Below are 20385 nucleotides of genomic sequence, written 5' to 3'. Positions count from 1 at the left end.
AATAAATATATATCATAACCAATAACTGTACATATAGTACATTTAGAATTCATCTTGACATGTTCAGTATTTTTGGAAACATTATGATCTCACTACAATTTAACAACATGAATTTTTGCGGACAAAACCACTGCTGCGTACATCAGAGTTTTAACAGATGTCTATTTTAATGTTTTCTTCTACTCTTATAATTTTTCAAAATGACAAATATTATTATTATTATTTATTTGTATAATTTTTTATTATTTTTATCAATGCATTTTTTGTTTTTTTTAATTTCTTGTTGGCCTAACTTTTCTTAAATCGACCCCAGCCTCAGCTCACACAAATCCACTTGCATTTTAAGGGATGTCCTTGTTTGACACCATGATATAATCTTTAATCTGTCTGAAAAAACAAATCGTTTTTAATAAACTAAATACTACCATTTCCATATGACTCCTGAGGATATTTAATTAGAACGTAAAGCATCATCAGTCGGCTTAATAAATTACCAAATCAACATTAAAAGTGGTACATTTTGAACAACACCATTCATAACCTTTGTCTAGCACGGCCTTGCGTTGCCTGACATTACATCACCCCTGTGTTAGGTTTTTTTTTTTTTTTTAACACAGAAATGATGCAACCTATAAGTTCAATTCCGTTACACTCTGCCATCATATAGAAGTGAAGATGAATTTGAAAGACAAGCTGCCCATTAAATTTGACTGACGACTGGGTTACATGGTGGTTAAACCTTTTAAACTTTGTTTTTTAATGCATTTCTTGGCTTGTTTGACCAGCATGGACAATGATCCTGGACTTCACTAATTTATAGATTTTATTAAAAAAGAAATTTGCTTTGTGTTACACATATTCAAACTGTCAAAATAAATGAACATTTTGTAAAACAATTTGGAGATACAGAATATAGTTCAGAGTAAAAAAAAGAAGAAGAATGTTTTGTTTTGTAGTATGTGAGGACTGCTCTTAAAAAGTCTCAAGAAAAAAACTTGTTTTATAATGAAAAATAATATTAATAGAATTTTTCACACCATAACATATGCTACTTGCATGGTGTCATTGAAATAAAGTCAACAATTAACACTGGTCTTTAGGTAAATAAGATCTAATTGAAGTTCTTCAATCACTTTAACAACAGAATATCCACAAAACAGAATTAACAATAATTTGTTCACACAGTCAAATTAATCAACATGTGTATACATTACTTGTGAAGAAAACCAATGTGTATTTGAATAAAACAAATAGGAGAAGGGGATGGGGCAGGGAGGTCTTAGTCTTATAGTGGATTTAGTATTCAATTTTTTCAGACAATAGGCGAAAAATCTCCACCATAATTTCCCAGAACCGAAGTCTTCAAATGTTTTATTTTGTCTGAACAACAGTCCAAATTTCATTGGTTTCCTGCTTGCTATCATATGAGACAGAGGAAAGCAGCAAATCATCACATCAGAGAAGCTCGTACCAGTGAATCTGTGCCATTTTTGCTTGAAAAATAACTATTAAAGGACCAGTGCGTAGGATTAGTGGCATCTAGCAGTGAGCTTGCAAACCGCTTTCATGTAGGAGAACCTAGCTAGTCACAAAACTAAAAACCAAAACCCGAGCCAGTGTTTGGTTTGTCTGTTCCAGGCTACTGTAGGAACACAGTGATGCAACTTAGCAGCCTCTGTGCGCCCTCTGTAGATATAATGGCTCATTCTACGGTAACAAAAACACGATTCTTATTTTCAGGTGATTATACACTAATGAAAACATACTTAAACATTCTTAAGAATATTATAGTCAATTTCTGACATATTCTGCTATTAAGTTCCTGTAAATCTGACACACTGGATCCTTAAAACAATAATTTAAATAGTTCTGGATTAATTTTCAGCCGATCAACTAATTGCTTAATTTTTTCAGCTCTTTCAGATTGATTCCTGTTGAAACATTATGATGTTATTTGTAATATATAACCGGATAAAATATCTCAGTTCTCAATTAAATGTACCCTGAAGTGGGATCAAGAGATGTTTAAAATCTACATGGATCATTAGTTTGCTCTTTGAACCTGATGTGTATAAAATTAAGCTTTAAGTGAGTAAATCTTTTTGTTTGGAGAATTTAATGAAAGAATGTTAATAATTAACAAATCTGAAACAAAACGAACAAACAAGATGTGACACACATAATGTATATAATCACCAGTTCTACCTTATTACACATAGTAATTACTAATTTTGTACCACATAAAGTATTTAAAAATCAGGTTTTGCTAGGGATACGTGAAAAATATTGGGGCTGTTGAATTGCTGGCCAGTAATAGGAAATTTATATTACTACTTATTATTCTAATACTGAAATTATATCTACAAAATATTAGCTATAATAATCTCATTTTACAGATAATGTCAAAGCATTTATCCGTCCCAGATCCCGCCCCTTTTTACTCTGTGGTCCAATAAGAGTTGAGCAAGCTTGGTACGCAGTGGAACCTCAGTCAATTTTCACCTTTCCTGTGTTTAAGTTAGCAAAATGCTAACTAACTAATTAACTAACTAACTTAACGTTGGTGGATGTGCAAAATGCTAGGTAACTTACCTAGCTTAAGTTAGCTAGCATTTTGCTAACTAGCTAACTTAAGATGTGACTCTGTGTTGCTTTTGCATGTGCCCTACAGCATCTTCTCACCATCCTAAAAATTTGGTTTTCTTTTCAACACAGACAAGCCTGGCACATTGCAGATCTAAGTAACAGAAACAGGAAAGGAGAAATCTGACTCAGTGGAAGTATAAAGGAAGACTGAATACAGCGTTGGAGGCGGGTTTCTGATCAGTCCGATGAGAGCTGCTCAGTGGCACAGGAAGTCAACTTCTGTGCCAAAGCTTGCGCAGCGTCCGAGCCGTAGAACAAGTGCAGTAGAGACTTCTTTCAGTCAAGCAGCGAACTTCTGGTTTAGCACCTTTACGGTTTTGTGCTGCTCTTTTAAACTTACCAAATGTTCAAACTGAATGGATCTAATCCTAATAGCGAAACGAGTCATTCCAAAAGGGTTGACAAGCTCAAAATCGATCTGCTGGTTTACAGGCACTTTGTCTCACAATTGCTGTAGAGCATCATGTGATGATGTCATTACACAGTTTGGCCACTATGTCAAATTGGCTTCGAAGCTCTTCGTGAGGGACTGGGTTCCACCGGGTACTCAACTGTTTTTGGAGCAGAGAGTGAAAAGGGGCGGGACTTAGGAAGGGTCAGTTTTAATTTTTAGGATACATTTTCTGCAGGAATGAGTCCTGTAACCCACAAATGAGTTAGCATATTAGCACTTCTAGTTCCCTTGTCTTGAAGTCAGTGGGTTATTTGAACAATTTTTTTTTGTTATTTGTCTGAAATAAGGTCTATATTTAACACAAATTTCAGAGACTTCCACATTTTGTCAGCAAATACCCAACTTGTGAATTTTGAAGCTTGTATGTGTCCAAATGAGACTGAACACTAGTCACTTAGTAGGAGTTACAGTGAGACATGTGACTGTGGTGTAGTTCAATAATGGCCGTAACGCAAATGTTAATTTTGGTGACTCCATAAACACAAAAGAGGTGTGCATTTGTGAAGATTTTCTTGCTGAACAGAATGTGTCAGTACCATAAACTTTTGTTTGCAACTTATTTTCTGAATTAATTCAAAATCCAAATGTGAAAAATTCAATTAGCATTTTGTGGAGGGGACCAGAGCGATGCTAACTTCCAGATTAGTCAACAAAAATACATCGTCATTCTGTAAAAGCCAAGGTATTTTTGTTAAAGATTTTTGATTTACTTTATTAGACAAAATAAATCAAAAGAGTCAGAACCGATCTTTGTTCTTTCAGTGTAACAGTGATGTCAGTTAGATTTGGTTCGGTCCGAGCAATTTACGAACCTCTTTTGAAAATGTGAAATCATTGGTTATCTTATTGGTACCAACCATGAGAAGCAGGTAATTATCAGTTATCATATTGACTGAAATAAATTCATATCAGTCATCCCTTCTACGTAGACTGTTATTAAGACAATCAACCAAGGTGTGACATGTACATCTATGTGTAAAAGCTCCATCTCTACCTTAAAATTTACAGTAACTGCTAATTTTCTAGCAACACATTCCACATAACGTGTTCAAACATCAGCGTCTGCTAGGGATGCATGATAAATACTGTGGCCCATAATTTATTGGCTGCTAATGGAAAATGTATATTATTTATTATCTGCTTTGACAGACTTTGTCAAAGCATTTAACTTTGAACCATCCTCAAAATTTGGCCTTCTTTTCAACATAGAGGAGCCTAACACATCGCATATCTAAGTAGAGAAGACAGCAAAGGAGAAAGTTGACCGAGATTCTGCCCGTTATGAAATTTGCTCAATTGTTATTGGACCATAAAGTGAATAGCAAATGATACATTAGCACTTCCAGTTCCAGTCTGTGGTTGACACAAGCTTAAGAGATTTTCATGTTTGTTCTATGACATAAAATATGTCAGTAAATACTCTACAAGAAAATTTTTAAGATTTTATGTGTGGTTCGTAACAAACTGGCTAAATAAGATTACAGAGGTTGCTGCAAACGTTAAACATCATTACACTGAAAAAAAGTCACTCAGTGGGAGTGACACTGTGTGAGTTATTCTACATTAACGTTAGCTTTTTAATGATGGCAACCGGATTTACACCTCAAATAACATTAAAGTGGTGTTTGTGTGTGAAAGTTATCTTGCTGAACAAAATAAGTCAGTATCATAAACATTAGTTTGCTCCAGAACTTATTTTCTGGACTGTACTCAAAAATAAACATTTGAAGAGTCAGAACTGTTCTTTATTTCTGTTAATGATAATAATGATGCCATTTAAATTTGGAACATTAAACCATTCATCTTGCTCACTACATCTTAGCATTTCTTACCCTCAGGCGTGCATAAACTATAGGTTATATAAACTTCTTTTTACAATACAAAAATGTGAAATTGTCGATTATTTTACTGGTATCAGCCATGAGAATGTGGTAATTATTAATATAGGCTCAGAAAAATCACTATGCTTTAGTGCAGTCCCATTTAAAGAAGGAGGTCAGAGGAGCGTACCTGGGAAGCTGGCAGTGAGGTGCTCCACCAGAGCCTCCTGGTTGACAGGCTTGTGGGCAGAGTTCATAGCAGAGATGGCCAGGCACAAGATCTCCCCCAGTGGGATGAACTGTGACTGGCTGATAGGTGACATACTGATCGGAGACACGTCACCTGCAGGAGGAGGAAGGAGGGGGAGGAGGAGGAGGAGGAGGAGGAGGCACAAGCACAACTGTGAGATCATGAATGAACAGCAGGCGCAGCGTGTGAAGCTATGATGTAATGGTCAAACAGCAGCAGCAGTTTGCATGCTGCCTGGAACAGCTCCACCCCTCCTCTCCTCTCTGTGCTTCCTTTAGCCTCCCGTTCCTCCTGTTTCTCGTAGGTTAGCAAAGCGAGGCAGCAGCTGCTGCAGCAAACGTAGTGTGAGCGAGATCACCTGAGTGTCTTTGCAACCTCGTTATTCAATTCATCACCGCGCACAGAAAAGGGAAGCTTACACAATCCTCCAGAATGTCAAACCCATTTGAAATTTAACAAAATATAACTGACTTTAGCACCACATTGAGAGCTTAACACGCAGAAATTCTCTGTTGCCTTTGTTGAATTAAGCTGGCTTTGCTGTCAGCAGTAGTGAGTAGTGAGATCATCCTACAACCAGACGGCCCGGCTTCAAGCCCCTCTGAGAGCAAACATCTGCCCTGCTGAAAGGTTGTAAAGCAACACACTGACTGAATCCACCGCTGCAGCATCTGTGCTGTGGCTGACCCTGTCCTCTGACCTAAATCTGCTGATCGATCGACAATCACGCCATATGATGTCGAATATATATTATAAAAGCCTCGAGTTTTAATTTCTAACCGAACATTACATCTCTGCAGATAATTAATGTATGCTTATTGATCACTGTTTTAAAGTTAAGCTCCCATTTAGCTGAGCTGAGCTGAGCTGTGTGCAGGGCCCTGCCTCCTCACCACACTCAGCTGAATGGTCAGTTAAGCAACATGATGACGTTATCTCTGCTTAGTATCACAGCCCCTTAAGCTTTATGTGGCTTTACAAGGCTTTCCTCGGGTTTTAATAAACATAAGAAAAGCCAGTGAATTGGTCCAAAAAAATCCCACTGTCCTGTGCTTTTATAGTATTTTTGGTGAGGCACACACAGAGGGAATGAGGCTGTAGTATTTATGTTTTGCATCTTGCAATGAAGCAAGAAATACAGCAGAAAAATATGCAAATATTTATCATTAAAAGGGGACGAAAGGACATTAGTTTGAGGCGTGAGATGTCTCAAAAGCCCTTTTGTCGTTCAGTCAAACCAAAAATAGGAAATCTGTCTCAACATTTGATGCAAAGATGATGCAACTGATGTACCCTAGAATGACTGGACATTTGAGTAAGAAAATACTATAAATCATGAAAAGAATGGTACAAAATTTACACTGAATGTACATTTTTACCATTAGTTTCATTTACGTTTAAATATGCTTCAGTAAATAGAAAGCAGATATGAAAATATGTCAGAAAGTAAGAAAGTTCCAGAGATTTAGACCCACTGAGAGACATTTTAATTAATTTTAAAACAAGCCAAGAGACAGGGGAAGCTTTAGATTAAATAATTCAAAATATTTCTCCCTCTTCTCTATTTCTGCTTGACCTCATTTGATACGTTAGAGAGGAAATGAAGTTCAATCAACATGAAAATATTGCCCACTTTGCCCCCAAATCACGTGTCTTTGCTAACTCCGAGCCACTCTGCGTAGCGAGAGGGTGGAGCTTCTGTCGGTGGGAGTGTCAGACTCACCTGGCGCACGATAACTTGGCGGGGACGGAGAGAAATGAGGAGGAGGAGGGGGAGGAAGATGCTGCTTCTGCACACGGATGTCTTTCTCACTACGGGAGAGATTGTGCTCCAGCGGGCGCTCGGTGAGCTCCGAGCTGGGCCAAGCCCGCCGCAGATTGCTGCTGCGGTTCTTCTTCATCGTGACCCCTTTTTACCAGGTGGCCTTCACCCCCCGGGGGCTTCTGGGATAAGGTGGAGGAGGAGGGAGGGGGGAGGAAGGGGGGGAAAGGAAGGTGGGGAAGGAAGGAAGGGGGAAGGGGGGGGTGTGCAGGGGGAGGTCGACCAACCTCAGGCTCAGTGCCTCCCCCGCATCAGTAAGAACGTCCCACTAGAGCGATCACACACCAGACATGGCAGGAACCAGTGTGCACCTTCACACACATACACACGTCTCATTTACATCCACGAGCAAGCTACAAACGACCGTGTTCGCACTGTGGGTGGTTGTCATCGGCTGCTGGGCTCTCCCAGGCTGATCTGGAGCAACGGCAGCGGCGGCGGAGGTGCAGGTGATTGCGCGAGGCATCACCCTTTCATCGGCATCAGTCCCAGCCACCATTTGTAGCATCCCCATTTGCATGCGTAGGGAGGCACATTACGTAGCCGCTCTGATGTGGGAGGAGGGAGCAGGAGAGAGGTGGGGGGGCAGGGGTAGAGATGAGGGAAATGGGGCATTGGAAGCAAGGAGGACGGCGAGGAGAGATTTCAGTGGAGGTTTTTTGGGATCCGTTGGTCCTTTCTGAGGAGAAGGTAGCAGGGGAAGGAAGGGAGGGGATGGATGGATAGTCAAAGATTCAAAGCTTTAAGAGGCCCAGTCTTCGACAATAGCTCAATTCACCACAGGAGTGCTTCTCGGCCGATCCCCGGAAAACAAAAGAGCCCGCTTAAAAAAAAAAAAAAAAAAACAGAAATAAAAGCTCCATTCACCCCAACGGGCAGTGAAACCTCAGTAGTATGCCAAGCACCGGAGACGCCACGTTCACCTCCATCTTTATCCGATCAAGCACAAGACCCCATCGTCCTTTCGACAACAGCACACCAGGAGAGGGTGGGGAGAAAAAAATGGAGAGCATAGAAATAAATAAATAAATTCAAGAATAGATATCCACCGTTTCCCGCAATCCAACGGAAGGAGCTCCCGAGCCTACCGCCGTAGCATCCATTCATTAACAGGGGGGGATGCAAACTCCAGTCAACGGCAAATCTCTTTCAACGCTAATGCTGCAGCTGCTCCCAGCACCTCCAGGAAGGGTGTGTGAGTATGTGTGTGTGTGTGTGTGTATGTGTGTGTGTGTACGTGTATGTGTGTGTGTGTGTATGTGTGTGTGTGAGAGAAAGTGTGTATGCGCGCATCCGCCTGCTGCGCGCGATTCTGCGTGAGCATGCATGCGTCTGTGTCTGGGTGATTGAGGCTGAGGGGAGGGGAGGAGAGGATGCAAGAGGAGAGGGAGAGAGATCGAGGACATACATAAGGCAGAGAGGAGAGCAAATATCAACACCTCCAAACACACACTCACACACACGCAAGAAGGAAAAAATAAAAATATTCAGCCCTCAGATGATGTCCGGGGAATAGCTCCGGCTCTGAATCTTTGGCTGAATTTCCATCCTCTCTTTTTCCCTCATCCTCTCTGAATCTTGAAGGATGAGGGACCCCTTAAACCGCCGTCCGTCCTCTTTTTGTGACCCACCTGACTGTGAAACCAAAGCTACACACTTGACAGCACCACAACCGGAGGGAATCATTTTTAAAGGTGCTCATTTGTGTCTTTCCACCGGTTGATTCTGGCGTGGAGCTGTCAACGAAAAGGAAAAACCCAAAAGCTTCACCTTATAATCATGTCCAGAGCTGCAGACTCCTGCTGACTCACATGTGTGTGTGGAGTGTGAATGGACGGTTGGAAAGGGGACAGAATAAGGAGCAAAGTGAGAGGGCAGGACGGGGCACGGGTGGAGGAGGAGGAGGAGGGGGACGGTGTCACAACCAATCTGCTCCAGTTCACTGATACCAAAGAGAAAGAGGAGAGAGGAGAGGAGAGGAAGGGAAGGGAAAGAGGGGTGAGGAGGAGGAGGAGGAGGAGGTGGAGGAGGAGGAGGAGGAGGAGGAGGAGGGGGAGAGCGACACCACGCCAGCCATTTTATTTCTCAGTAGTGCTGCAACAGCCTTTGTTGCCATGACGACGCAAGCCGATGATCTCATAGCTGTTACCTTTGAGTGCTGTTCCCTTAAAGAGCCAGTTGCTCAAGATAGAAGCAGCAGACAGACACCACATACACGAGGACCGACTGACCGTCTGTTGTATGGACAGAAAAATACTCAAGCATCAAGATCCTTCAACACTTTGTGCACTGCAAGGCACAATCACACTAACTGCGAGAAAAAAAAAAAAACAGGATGTCCTCATGGTGGAAAGAAATGCTCTGAAAAATACACGTCCACAGCGCCTACAATGATTTGAATTCTTGCTAGAATTCCCCTGAAAAATCCTGCTGATTCCAAATGTCAGGTGATTAGAATGATTAGTCGATTAACTGAAGAAAACCAGGCAACAATTTTGATAACTGAGTAACTGTTTCAGTCGTTTTTTTAAGCAAAATTGCTTAATATTCATTGGTTCAATCTACATATATGTGAGAATTTAATACTTTTTGAGGGCATATATGACAGTAAACTGAATATTTGGTTGGATAAACACAAGCAATTTAAAGACAATTTTAATTTTTGAATTTTGATTTTCACAATCCTCTTGCATTTTGCAGACAAAAAGACTGATTAAAGGTCATATTTGTCACTTTTCACATGGATGCCCAGGTAGTGTTGATGGTAAATGTAGTCAATTGAAGCAATAATTACCTCAGTGCTGCTATACTGACCACAGAGCCGTGCAGCAGTGCCGACATGTACCAGGATGCATTGCCTGTGAGCTTGTGACTCCCACGCCTGTGTTGCCTTGTTGCAAACAGTATAGCTATTATTTTGTTGACCAAAACTTAGCATTAGGTGACAAAAATGCTCATATAACACGCCCCCTGGCTGGCTGAGACTAGAAATCCAAGCCTGAAATAGTTTGTGGGTCTTCCTGAACACCAGCTACATCACTATGACAGGCCTCACTGGTCACTGGATGCAGGAAGAATATTAGATTTTACAGCAGTTTCAACATTTTCCAACTATATTGACTGGACATACACATGAAAAGTTCCAAATTTATCCTTTAACCTTCATTGGTTCTACTCATATATGAGAATTTAATACTTTTTTGGGGGCATATATGGCAGCAAACTAAATATTTGGTCAGATAAACATAAGCAAGTTGAAGACAATTTGTATTTGAATAGATATGAAACTTTTTTTTTCACTATTTCCCCTAAAACTTTGACAACAGCTAAGCTAACAGCGATGTTAAGTTAGCTGGCCCATCTGCCTGCTCAGAGAGCAGCTGCACTCACGCCCCTTAAATCAGGTTGTGGGTGTCCAGGTTGCAGTGACAGATGGGTTGAAACTGTACATGGTGTGCGCAGATTGTGTTTCATGGGCAATCCTGCAATTTAGGTGACGTCAGACAAACATACATGGATCAGCGTATAAGGATTATTCATACTAAAGCTGAGGGCCATGCTAGTTTCCCAGGAGAAACAACAAAACGGGAAGCTGGTGGGAGATGGCCATTAAATACGGGGGAAATCATGTTGGCAGGTGTGCATCTCATGGACAAAAGTAAATAATAAAAATAAAATAAAATAATCTGAATAAATATAAATCAATAATGGAAATACTTCTTGGCTGAAACCCTCATCACATGGCTGTTAATCTGACAAAGGCTGTCTTTGTACAAACTCCACAGCTGTGTTAACATCTCTGTGACGCTGTGTTCAGGCTCAGTGTTGAAAAAGCTATTTTAAAATTTTAATTTAGTAGTAGTAGTAGTAGTAGTTAAACTACATCTTAAAAATTAATTCAACTACATCTTTACAACTCTCAAAATATTTAAGCTTGTCAAACTACAACTACTTTGAAAAGTAATTTAATGACAATCGTGGCTAATGAGCCGTGGCATTGAGCCATACTGCATGGCAAAAAATGTCATCAGAATACTATGAATATGTAGTTTGTAATTAACTACCTAAACTATGTGACCCAAAGTAGTTAATTACTGAAAAAGCTACTGAGATTTTAATGTAGTTAAACTATATGTAGTTAACTACACACCAACACTGGTTGATTTTTAGCAGGTAAAATATTTATCATGTTCACTATCTTAGCCAATTTGCTAGCATGTTAACATTTTTTAGCACACTAGCTAAGATGGCTAGCTAAATGTTAATACCAGCGAGCTAACAAAGCGGTCACAATGACAATGCTAGCATGTTGATGTTAGTATGGTAACATTTGCAGTTGAGTTAGTTTGTTTTGCAGATATATGATAAAAAGCAAAAATACTAGATGAATTACAATACACAGGTGTTAACAGTAACACTAATTATGGTCTCATTCCATTTAGTGTAGCAGAGCCGTTCGAGTCTAACAAAATATACCAATAACAGCATCCTGACTCTGTCTGACCTGAAAGGAACCATAATTAATATCATAGTTACCAGTGTTAACTGGGGTTGAGCCGATGGCTGACAGTCATCGACAACTGATCCGTCTACCATCGTAACATCGTGATTTAAAAGCCTTCTGTATTTGAGGCAGTGTGTCCTCTGAGTGACTGTCCTAAGCTGCCAGAGTTATTTCCTACAGTCTGTTTTAGACACATGAGAGAGAAAATAAAAAGAAGCTGTTGCTGCTGTTCATCGCACTACATCTCAATGTTAACTATCTTTAAGCACAACTACATTTAATGACATGTGGTGCCAAGACTAAGATCCTTTCAGACCAACCAACGATGTCATCGTCCATCGCCATGTTTCACTGTGGACATCCTCATATGCCAGTCTCATAGGCATTGCCCAACCCTATTGTTTCACCTTACTATTTCATGTCAAAATGGCTGCTGTGAAAAAAATGTCTATTTTGCCCTGATGATGGTGAAACATGTGGATCATCAGTTATTAGTTCATCATGAGGGGAACGTGAATATACGTGTCTCTGTACCAGATTTTATAACAATCCATCAGATAAGTTATAAAGACTCCAGTTCACTGTGAACCACTCATGTCTATACTGAAGCTGCACTGTGTTTAGATGAACATAATACAGGTATCCTGATGTTTAAGATGACAGTCCTGAGCTGTCAGACAGTAAAGGATGTGGGGCCTGTTACAACTTCATCCAACTTCCTTGCAAACAGCACCATTTCTGCCGGTGGTCTGCCCTCCAGTGGAACATTTATTACAACACACGTCCTTTCAAAGTAAGCTCTCGTCTCTATAAGCCAGAGACCGAATAACAACACACAACACCACAACGGCCTCCGTAACACATCCTGATCTGACATTCAGATACACGGCGACTAGTCTGTCTGCTGCGTTAAACATTTCCCCCGATTCTCTGCTGGGATCCTCCCTTTCCTTCCAGTGGAGACCTGGGCTACGGCAGGGAACGCACTGCAGTAGTGTTTTCCTGAACAAATGCTCCACTTTTCCTTCCTTAAGAGCACACACTCCTCCCAGTCCATTGTTTAATAGCCTGCTAGCGGATACAAAGTCCCTCAGCTAATCAGATTGAATTGTCAGTTTAAAAAAAAAAACATTTTGTTTCCACACAGCTGAAAACTTTTGTCTAAATGTTTTAATCCAGCTACTTTCTGGCTCTCGATCAGCCCTAATCAAACATTCTCAGGCAGTTTGGGGGATAATCTGCAACACTTAGTACGCATGAGTAAATGCACTTATATGTTTTAAAATCATAAAAATGCCTTTCCCAACAATGTGACCTATGCTTTCTACATCTTAATAATCTAGCACTGTTTGTTAAATACTTTTAAATGATGGAGATTTTAAATCATTCCTGTTTAACTGCAGCCTTAAAGGGATAGTTCAGATTTTTTGTAGTGGGGTTGTACGAGGTACTTATCCACAGTCAGTGTATTACCTGCAGTAGATGGTGGTCAGCACACCCCCAGTTTGGAGAAGCAGCGAGAAGCTAAGCAATGTACTGCTGCGGACAGGGTCAGAAACAAAAATGTCCACCTGAAAAAAATCTATATAATGAATTGCACGCTATATTTAGAATTATTTTACCACTTCATCTTGCTGTCAGACAGCTTTTTCCAACAGGAAACCGCCAAATAATGTTCTCTCCAAAGGAAACAGACCACTCCAGCAAAAACAGTCATCTTACCTTGCTCATCTTGTTGCTCATCTACTGCTGCTTCAACTGATTAGTTAGTTTAGTTTGGTGAATCTGAACGAACCCTTTAAAAACACAAAAGTCACACAATAACGCAAGCAAACTACATGACTGTGGCAGCAACAGACCAGCAACTCCTGCGTTCTGCAAAGTATAATTACTATTTTTGCAAAAGGAGACTAATTGCTTTGGACAGAGCAATATTTGGCTTATTTTAACACTGGTTTCCTGTTGGAAAAGGCTGTCTGAGAGGTGAAAATATTCTAAACATAGTGTAACCTTAACCTGATATTTATTTTCTTAGGTGGCTCATTTTAAAGTGGCTAAAATACATTCTGTTGCTGACCCTACTCCTGCTGCTCCATCCAGACCACCATTTACCATTTATTAATACTCTCACTACTGATAAGTTGAACTTTTTTCCCCCCTACAGTCTGTTGTGAAAAGCACGGCCTTAAAAAAACATTTTTTCCAGGTGCATTTATATGTCCAAAAGCTTGTTAATAGAATATAATTTTGCAAGTACACAAAACACTATATGTTGACCTTCTACACAGATTGTTAATGAACAGCCTATTTCATCTGAACTTTGTTTGAACTTGTCTCTCAAACTTGTGTCTTGACACTACAACTAAGAAAATGAGTCACACAGACACCTGCGGCTCATACTAGAAAGTCAACAGTGCTGTGGTTTGCACCACTGTACTGTTACTATTTTTCCATGCAACACATTCTCCATAAGAATTAACAATAAAACTCTCCATCTGAAGATTCAGGGTACTCTACCAAAACTATCTGACTGACCTATAGATTTTGCACGCCAGAGCTGTTGTGGGTGATCTGAAAGAGGCAAAATGGTTAAAATTTAACACAAAGGTTAGTATTAAACTGAAGATTGATTATGCTGCCAATAATGTGGTATGAAAAACACAACCCCCTGCACTGTTACATGCTCTGTCTGACTTTTCACCACTGATGCTGAGCTGATTTCCAAGTTAATATATATCCTACATTATCGGTTTTGTTGAAAAAACCTATATCAGTATCTAATCTGCATCTGGACCAACAGCATATAAGCTCTGTTGGTTTTGGCATTATGGAGTCTGGTGAGTTATTAGCTATAAGACAAACATTCCACAGCTTATCAGTGTTTGCTTCAGTAGTGTGAACTCAGCTACGTCACTTCTACTGACAGATACACACAGAAAAACAGACACAAAATCACAATCTAGTTTAAGATTTACCTTTGAACTAAAACGGACCCAAACATATTGAAACTTCTCAATTCATGAGTGTCTGATAACGTGAAAGGAGCTGCAGAAGTGTTTGAACTTCTAGCACCCAGTAAAAATTTGAGTCTGGTCAGCACTGTTCCTTAGAAGAAGCTGAAACATGTTGACTTGTTCTGTTTTGTTCAGTTGTTCGGTTTGAGTTGAAAGCATATCTGTGAGAAGTGCAGATACTGAAACACCAATACACACTAATGTTTCCCCCAGCAAACTGTTACCAAACAGTTATCTACTGACACAGACCTGCTGCTGAAACTGATGAGAGCGTTAAGTGTGAACAAAATCAGTAAAGCAAGATTCTGTCACACCAACCACCTGGGAAGCTTCACGCCTTGTGATCGATAATGAGGTTATTATTAATTGTAAACAACACTGCTATTTTGACCTTTATCACATTAAATTGTGGGACAAATGTGCTAAGTTATACTTTTACAGTTACAGTTTATTTATCACTTGGATCAATTCACACAAGCTTTATTACGAGTTTTTGGCAACAAGTGGCAAATTTACAACATCCAGCAGATTCAGAGCAATGTATGCATTAAGTTAAGCAATTAATTTATAAGCAATTAAATTATAACCTACTCACCCTCATGCTGAATGAAGTTCGGGTTCAGTTTTTTTAGTTGACAAAACACTGCTTGAGTTAAAAAAAAAAAAGACCAGTTTTCAAACAGAATAAATAAATGAAAAAAAAAACAACAACAACGCGTGTGTACTGTCACACCACACACACTCAGTTTCAATGGTGTGCACATGAACATGGCTCCAAGCTAAGGATCTACAGTGAAGGTTTAGGCTAAAAACATGGTGTAAATGACGTCTTTCTAGTCAGCTTGGCATGTCAGGGCTTTAGGACACTTGGATTACACCACGTGAGCCGTATGGTAGCATTTTTTGGTTCTTTTTTACGTTTGTTTGGGAGATACTACAATGCTGTTTCCTGTTTCCAGCAGTTTTTTTGTCCAGTTTTGTGGACCAAAAAACTAAACTCGACCCTCAATCAGCCTGACAGTAAGTAGATAAAGAATTTTCATTTTTGGGTGAACTATCACTTTAATGAGAACGGTGAGAGGGAACCAAAACAAAGCTGTGGGCAGTTGCACATTTAGGTGATAATTGTCTGTGGGCTTGTCATTGCAAGCAATACTTTTCACATTATACAAATTAATTTAACCTGTTGTTAATATAAAAATATTGATTAGTGCAGCTGTAAACATACTGCATATATACTCTACTATAAAACACTACTGAAACCTCAACAATTTTATTTCAAACTGCAGAATTAATCCATCAAGTAAGCTTTAATCATACTATGTGTGCTTTTGTTCAGGTAAAAGCTGTCTGTCAGCATTAAATGGCAATCAATATGTCAAAAAAACAAATATTGAAGATTTAAAGCCTCACTAAATCTTCTTCATCAGCCCTCCTCCGGCTCCATAACTTCTTCTGTTTTGATGTTGCTCACTGACGGAATTGATGATCTAGACTGAGGCTCTGTTGTGAAAGAGACATAAATAAGGTGATCTATGATATGCTGCACGCCTCTCTCATTGACACACACACACACACATGCAGACACACACACTCTCAGATAGGGGAAACTTGTGAGGGCAGTATGAAGGGTGTAGCGGTTAGACTTGCTGACAATACCTCAAATTGCACAAACCTGTCCCAGCACATACATGAATTACAGCCTTGTCAGGAGAAGATGAGTGCGAGTGTGGGAATGTTGAACTGGAGTAGAACTGGGCCTGTGTCCTTTCCCTTCTATCTGAATGATATGAATCAGCTGAGGTTATAAGGTGAGATGCTGCCTAAACTCCTCTCATCAGACGAGCTTCGACTGGTTTCTTTGAACCCGAGAGATGAACTGTTGCCCCTGACTCACAGAGGGAGGAGACAATATCATATAAAAACCGCAGGGAGAACTATTTTAACTCATGATTACAAAAAACGAAGGGTCATGCCAATCAGCATTACTTGCCACCTATTAAAGGGATGTGCTGAAACAACCAGCCGAGCTTTGAAGAGGCACAAACCACAGGTAAATCTGTCAGAAAGGTATTGAGATGATCAAACATAACAGTCTTACTATGACAACATACAACAAACACTAGGGCTGGATATTGCTACTCAATATCTTTAAGGTATCGGTTCAAATTAACTACTTTGGTACTTCAACTAAGTACCAAATAGGATCGAAACTTCTCCAGGGAAATGATACCGGCATTCAAGTCCTTTTGGGACCCACATCTTGGGTAGGGCTGCACGATATGGTAAAAAAGTCATATTGCAAATATTTTGACTGAAATTTCAATTGTGATACATGATTTTCTTAGTGGGACTGATCATTTTTATATCACAATTTTAATTTCTACTGAAAAAAAAAAAAATTATATTCATGACGATGTGATATTTGTCGGGGTCTGTACCAAACAAACATGTTGCATGCATCTCTGCAGCACTACAGTACCTCGTTACAATGCTGTTTTCTCACACGTTTTTCCTGCAGTTTGTTTATTGCACTTGGCCATGTTGCAGTTTTGATAATATTGCAATTAACTGTCCAGCCCTATGTTGGGGCACGTCCAAAGTCTTGAGTCAATCGAGAAAAAGTCCGCATCTCAAGTCTTGTCAAACCAGATTTAGCCCTCTTGTAGAGTATATAGACTGTGTTTTTCCACACGTGATTACCACTGGTGTTGGGTGACATATTGTCTCAGAAAAAATTGTGATCAATGATATTATTGTCATTTCAAGGCCATTTTAAGCCACTGATTACATGATAATCTAATAGTATAATAATGCAAATACACCCTTTGAATGAACAGTGAACTTTTATGAACATTTTTAAATGAACTTTTTTGTGCAAGCGTAGTTTTCTTTTTGTTCATCGTAGGCGCTGTGGAAAAATGCTTAGGCACTGCACTGTCTTATAACAGTAGAGAAAACCCTGCTGTTTATTCTGGCATCATGTTGGCTGCAATATTGGTAACATGGCATTCTTATGTAAACCAACACGCATGTAAATACAACAGGTAATACTGATTTCAGTAACAATTACTGAGGTCATATTATATGATAAGATGATAACATATCAGGCCTAGTTGGCAGATTTTATTTTCCACATGCAAATTCTGGTGAAGTAAAGACAAACCAAATCTCAAGACAAGTCTCAAGTCACTAAGGACATATCTAAGTCAAGTCACAAGTCTTAATAAGTAAGCTCCAAAGCTCATGCAGGTCTTATGAGTGCGTACGTATGAGTGCTGCTGACAAACGACACATCATGTGAACATTTTCCTTAAATATTCAGATAGTTCACTTAGTTTTAGTTATTTTGCTAAGGAAGTCTTATTTAAAAAAGACCTAGAGGTGGGACAAAGTCATAGTTTTGCCAGTCACAAATAAGTCCCAAGTCAAGACAGGCAAGTCTGGAGTCAAATTCAAAGTCCTAAACTTTGAGTTTTGAGTCCTACACAAGGTATAATACGCTCTTTACCAAATGTAATGCCATTTTAACATCAGAATCTTGACCTACCGTTCTTTGTATAACTTCAAATGAAGTTGGAAGTTGTTGTGTCTTCATCTATGATTTTTGACCCACACGTTTTGCATACTGCATTTAATTTTTTTTGTTTTTCTTACGCAAACTAAATTATCCTTTGTGTCATCTTTTCCTAACTGCAGCTCAGTGGCGTAATGTCAGTTCTTCATGGTTCTCTCCTGCAACTTGATTACATGCTGTCAGATTGGTTCAAACAAAGGGGATCTGGGGAATTAAGTGTCAAATTGCTGAGAATGAATAGCGTTAACTTTGGCTGATTCAGGAATCCTTGGGGAAAGATATCAAGTATTTTCAATTCAAATATCTCAAGTCCAAGTGAAGTCATGAGTCTCTGGTGTTAAAGTCCAAGTCGAGTTGAAAGTCTTATCGGAATATAACTCTGCCAAGTACTCATTCTCAAGAAACACAGAAGAACAAAAAGGAATTCAGTCATCACAAACACCTTAATTAAATTAATTAAAACTTTCACAAATATCACTTTTAAACAGTAAGTAGAAGGAGTTAGTCTCTGACTTCAGTTTGTTTGGCTGTTCATTGAAGTAGTAAGTTGCATAATACCTGAATCCAGGTGTGCAGCAATACAAGGCCTCCCTGTTGTTGTTTTATTTATTTTTAAAAATTGTTATATATTCAAGCATAAAAACTTGAGGTTTACATGTCTCTGTGATCAAGTCTCATGCAAGCTCAAATCTTTCTGTAGTTAGATCTCAAGTATGTGACGTCTGAGAGAAGTCAAATCCATGTTCTTGTGACTTAAGTCTGATTCGAGTCCAAGTCTCAAGTCTAAAGCTCTGGTCAGACATACGCAATATAAGGGGAGATCCTGTAAGAGGCATGCAGGTAAATATGGCCCACAGGAATTCAGAGTTTAAATAATTTAATTTATGTCATGTAATCAAATCATTCTGACAGACTGTGTGGTTGGAGGGCAAGATTTCCCTGATTTAATTACACGTTATTGCCACTGCATGTTATACTTACTTTAACACTTGTGTAAAAGCTTATGTTTACTGCTGCTTTTTCTGAATGATATTTCTTTCATATTTGGTGGATGAATCAACTTTGATGAGCATGTTTTGGGCCATGCTGCGAGCCAAATTTCCCCAAGCAAAGACAGGAGAAAACATGAATGACAGCAACTGAAATGTCGAACTGTCTGTGCAACTTTACATTTATGGTCAACCAATTATCGGCTCTGGTATCCAGCATTTTACAATAATGAGATTTTTTTTTTTTCAATCTGATTGCTGATAAATAAATTAATAGACAACAGCACTGCTCTGGCTCTGATGCAGCCACCTCTTTCCGTCTGAAGTCTATTCAATGGTCTCACTCTATTTCCTGCCAGCAAACACAATCTGACTGTTAATTAGGCTACTTAAAATGCTGTAGCTAAATCTATAATAATGCATCATAACTATTCATAATAGGTAATTTATAATTTGGATTAATAATCTGAATCTGCAAAGTAACTAACTAAAGTTATCAAATAAATGCAGCCTAATTGAATAAAAAGTATAATATTTGCCTCCAAGACGGAGTTTATTGGAATTATAAGAAGTAGAGCCCGAGGGATATATCACCCAACTGATATCATCAGCCCAACCTTGGCCTATCACAGCTATATCAACCTATATCTGTATCGGCATATATGTTGTCCCTTTTCTTAATTAGGGTTTAATATATGCACGCACAGTGTTGCTCCATTTTGCTCTGTAGTAACAGTTGATCAAATTCATATAGGGTCACATCTTAACTCAGCAAATGTTAGGAAAACACTAGCTTACAAGCTAGCAAACGTTAGCAAAAATGGTTGCTCGCTAGCTAACTAATGATTGATGTAAGTTAGCTTGCTAGTAATTAGCATTTTGCTATTATTACCTAACTTAAGATTTACAGGTCCCCAGCAGTATCTATGAACTATCTAAAATTTGCTTTTCTTTTCAAAATAAAAGCGCCTAGCACATTAAGCTAACATATCTGACCATTAAAAATACCAGTGAAAGTTTACACTTTCAGCGCCCTTTATGTCATTTTGGACAATAACATTTTATTGTTAAATTTGAATGTAAATTGCATCTTGTCTCATTTACATAACTGTTTGATAATCACATTTGAGGGATAATTGCAAAAAAAAATTGTTCCTGCATATATATTCTGTATATCATAATCAGTATAAAGAATATCGGGTGATATATTGATATCAGATTTTCTTACTCCATAATATTGATATCAAAGTTCAGTATTAGTCTAACCCTAGCATGAAGTAGCAGAGATGGTGAATTGAAGATTTTCACT

General features: G+C 39.0%; 1 protein-coding gene across 4 annotated transcripts in view; it reads right to left on the bottom strand.

Annotated features, from left to right (window-relative positions):
* Positions 1 to 20385, bottom strand: part of stox2a (storkhead box 2a) — a 32922-nt gene that overhangs the window by 11518 nt on the left and 1019 nt on the right. The window contains exons 1-2 of one of the 4 annotated variants that reach the window (XM_084715077.1): positions 6894 to 8196; positions 5111 to 5263 (exon numbers count right to left, since the gene is read on the bottom strand). The exons of 1 other annotated variant lie outside the window; for it this stretch is intronic. In XM_084715077.1, coding sequence (XP_084571203.1) covers positions 5111 to 5263; positions 6894 to 7071 — 331 coding nt within the window. In that variant the 5' untranslated portion in view covers positions 7072 to 8196. Of the gene's footprint in view, positions 1 to 5110; positions 5264 to 6893; positions 8197 to 20385 lie in introns of those variants that run through there. 2 more of the 4 variants (XM_084715074.1, XM_084715078.1) reach the window with 2 other exon arrangements.

This window comes from Lutjanus erythropterus, chromosome 3, assembly GCF_056507025.1.
Source record: "Lutjanus erythropterus isolate fLutEry1 chromosome 3, fLutEry1.hap2, whole genome shotgun sequence".
NCBI classification, from domain to species: Eukaryota; Metazoa; Chordata; class Actinopteri; order Lutjaniformes; family Lutjanidae; genus Lutjanus; species Lutjanus erythropterus.
This window is presented reverse-complemented; position numbering and strand designations above follow the sequence as displayed.